General features: G+C 43.3%; 1 protein-coding gene across 1 annotated transcript; it reads right to left on the reverse strand.

Moving 5' to 3' along the window:
• Nucleotides 1–222: 222 nt before the first annotated feature.
• LOC119264434 lies at nt 223–1,925 on the reverse strand. Its single transcript, XM_037543072.1, has 2 exons — nt 498–1,925; nt 223–357 (listed from the first exon to the last, which is right to left on the reverse strand). The coding sequence occupies exons 1-2, from the start codon at nt 1,404–1,406 to the stop codon at nt 223–225; spliced, it is 1,044 nt and encodes a 347-aa protein (XP_037398969.1). The 5' UTR covers nt 1,407–1,925.
• Between the last annotated feature and the right edge of the window lie 518 nt (nt 1,926–2,443).

Consider the following 2,443-nt stretch of genomic DNA (forward strand, 5'->3'; position numbering starts at 1 on the left):
GTTCACAAACTTTCAAGCACCACAGTAAAAGAACAGCTGTTGTGACTATGTGATCAGAGAATCAACATTTTGTAGAGACTGTCAAACAGTAAACATTATAAGGCGGTTCACAAATACAGGACATTAAAAGTGTTTAAACTCAACAGAACTAAGAAATGCTGAATATTCCAACATTTATTTTCACGTTCTTGAGTGATTATGTATTAGAAGATGGACAGAGAGTCAGACCTTCAGCAGTTGTCCAGTAGCAGTTCCTATGTAGAGCTCAATCCAGGCTCCTTTCTTTTCTGCTGCTACAGATGACATTGACCTGTGTTTGAGCACCACAGCACGAGGCCTCAGAACATCTTCTCCTTTCTGCAGACACCAGAAACATGTTGAGGGAAAGAAATGACAGATACTGATCTACAGCATCTGATTTAGAGGCCGAATGACATGAAGAATAAAGTGCAGATTATTTAAAATAAATTCAATTTTATTTACTGGCTGTTTCTCACCTGAGCTCTGCACGTTGGTTTACAGCTGAAATATGAAGGTACTCGGTCTCTGATCTGACTCAGGTCGTAAATGGCCAAAGCAGTTTTCTGGGGGTCGTTCGATTCTTGTGCAGTGAATATTCCCGCCCAGAGAAGAGGAGATCCAGAGGAGAGAACTACAGAGGAGGACAAGAGCTTTTTACGCTCTTTATCATCACAGCACTGTAGCACTGCACCTTCTAAAGATCTGGTCATTTCAGTTTTACTGTGGCTGTTCTTCATCCTTAAGACCACCACAGCTGGACCTGTTCTAGACTTAACGTTCACCAGCAGGTACGAGTGAGAGGGAGGAGATGATTGGAAGCCGTCAATCCACTCAGCATCACTCTGTAGAGAAATGCTGGTTTCAATTGGCTCAATGCCTGATTTAGAGAAAATTCCTCCTGCCTGAGATTCCAGAGTGTTCTGCAGAAAAACTCCTTCATCAGAGCCACAGTCATCAGGAACCTTTTCTCTGGCAACCAGCATGTATTTCTCTGTTCCTTCATCAAAATCTACAAGAAAAGAAACAGATGATTTATTAACAGATGGTCCGACTGTAACATCCTCCCTGTAGAGACTTCTGCTGATGTCATTGATGTCCAGGAGTTCACAGTATCCACAGTCAGAGGTTCCGCAGGTTATCAGGGTCTTATTCGCGTCGAAAGGCAGTAAAATATTAACTCGGTTCTGGTGTCTGTGGTTCTGTATGTCCTTCTGTTTTTCCTCTACTAGATCGAGCCTCATCTGGAGGAGCTGAGAGTCGGTGACGACGAACACTTTCCCGTTTCCAACAGCAAAGTTCCTGATCTCTCCATTAACGCTGAACTCCGTTAAGGAGGAAACAGCGCTTTGGAATAAGAGCAGCATTCCCAGATAAACGGTCCTCATCCTGCAGGTCTGAGTGGAGCTGAAACTCGGAGCGAGTCAGTTTGATTGACATGTGGAGCTGAGAGAAGATCAGGACTAACGTCTGCAGAGCGTCTCTGCTCGAAGTGGATGGAGGTGAGAACTTCCGTGTTAACGTGTCTGTAGCTCATCCTCACATCATTAGTCTCAGACTGAAGCGGTGAAGCTGCTGAGCTCTTTAGCGCAGAGTTTAAATATCGCTTACAGGCTTTTTCAGCTCGGACTTCTGTTTTGTCTAAACTCTGTAACCCTCAAAGTTGAGTGTAGTTCCAAGTAACTCCAAGTCTCTTGTTCAGAGGGGTGGGAAAATATTGTCGGGTTACAAGATTGAGGTAGAACTTCTCTTTTATTTCCCACCTTTTATGGGCAGCTAAGGGAGGTCCTAGTAGCAGTAGCTAAGCTAGATTCCGTGGATGGCAGTCGCGACTCCGGCGGGAGGCAGGAGAGAAAACGCAGGCTATAAGACTGGAATTGAGGCGCTGTGTGGATCAGTGTGGGCTGCAGCTCTGGGGGATTGAGAACGCAGAAGTTACCCAAAGTCAAGGACTGGAAGAACGATAGAGAAGCACTGCCTGAGATTGGGATACAGGAATTCTGTTGCTAAATAAACTGGCGCTAGCTGCTGTTTTTGGGTCTTTATATAGTTATATTTATGGCCAGGTCGTGTTTTAATGTGTGCTGAAATATTTTAGAAGAAGCTCAATCTGCTCTGTCTCATTTTTCACAGAGTGTTTTCTTTGTTTTTGTTTTTGTGTTCTTAATTTCCCCCCCTTTTTTAAAATGTATTTCCGCAATGACCTTATGACTGCTGGGAATCTTTCTTGAAGCTGTCTGAGCTTGGGGGGGATCGGAAGACTATCTTTGTAGTGATCTGAGTGGTGTGCAGTGTTCACTCCAGGTTGGATTTGTAGTGAAATAATTATTATTAGTAGTAGTTTTATTCCATTAATTTATTTATTTATCTTCCCTTTATTTTGGGCACTTCATTTGTGAAATCCTAGCAACTAAATAGTTACTCC

Source organism: Pygocentrus nattereri, chromosome 11, assembly GCF_015220715.1.
Source record: "Pygocentrus nattereri isolate fPygNat1 chromosome 11, fPygNat1.pri, whole genome shotgun sequence".
Lineage (NCBI taxonomy): Eukaryota > Metazoa > Chordata > Actinopteri > Characiformes > Serrasalmidae > Pygocentrus > Pygocentrus nattereri.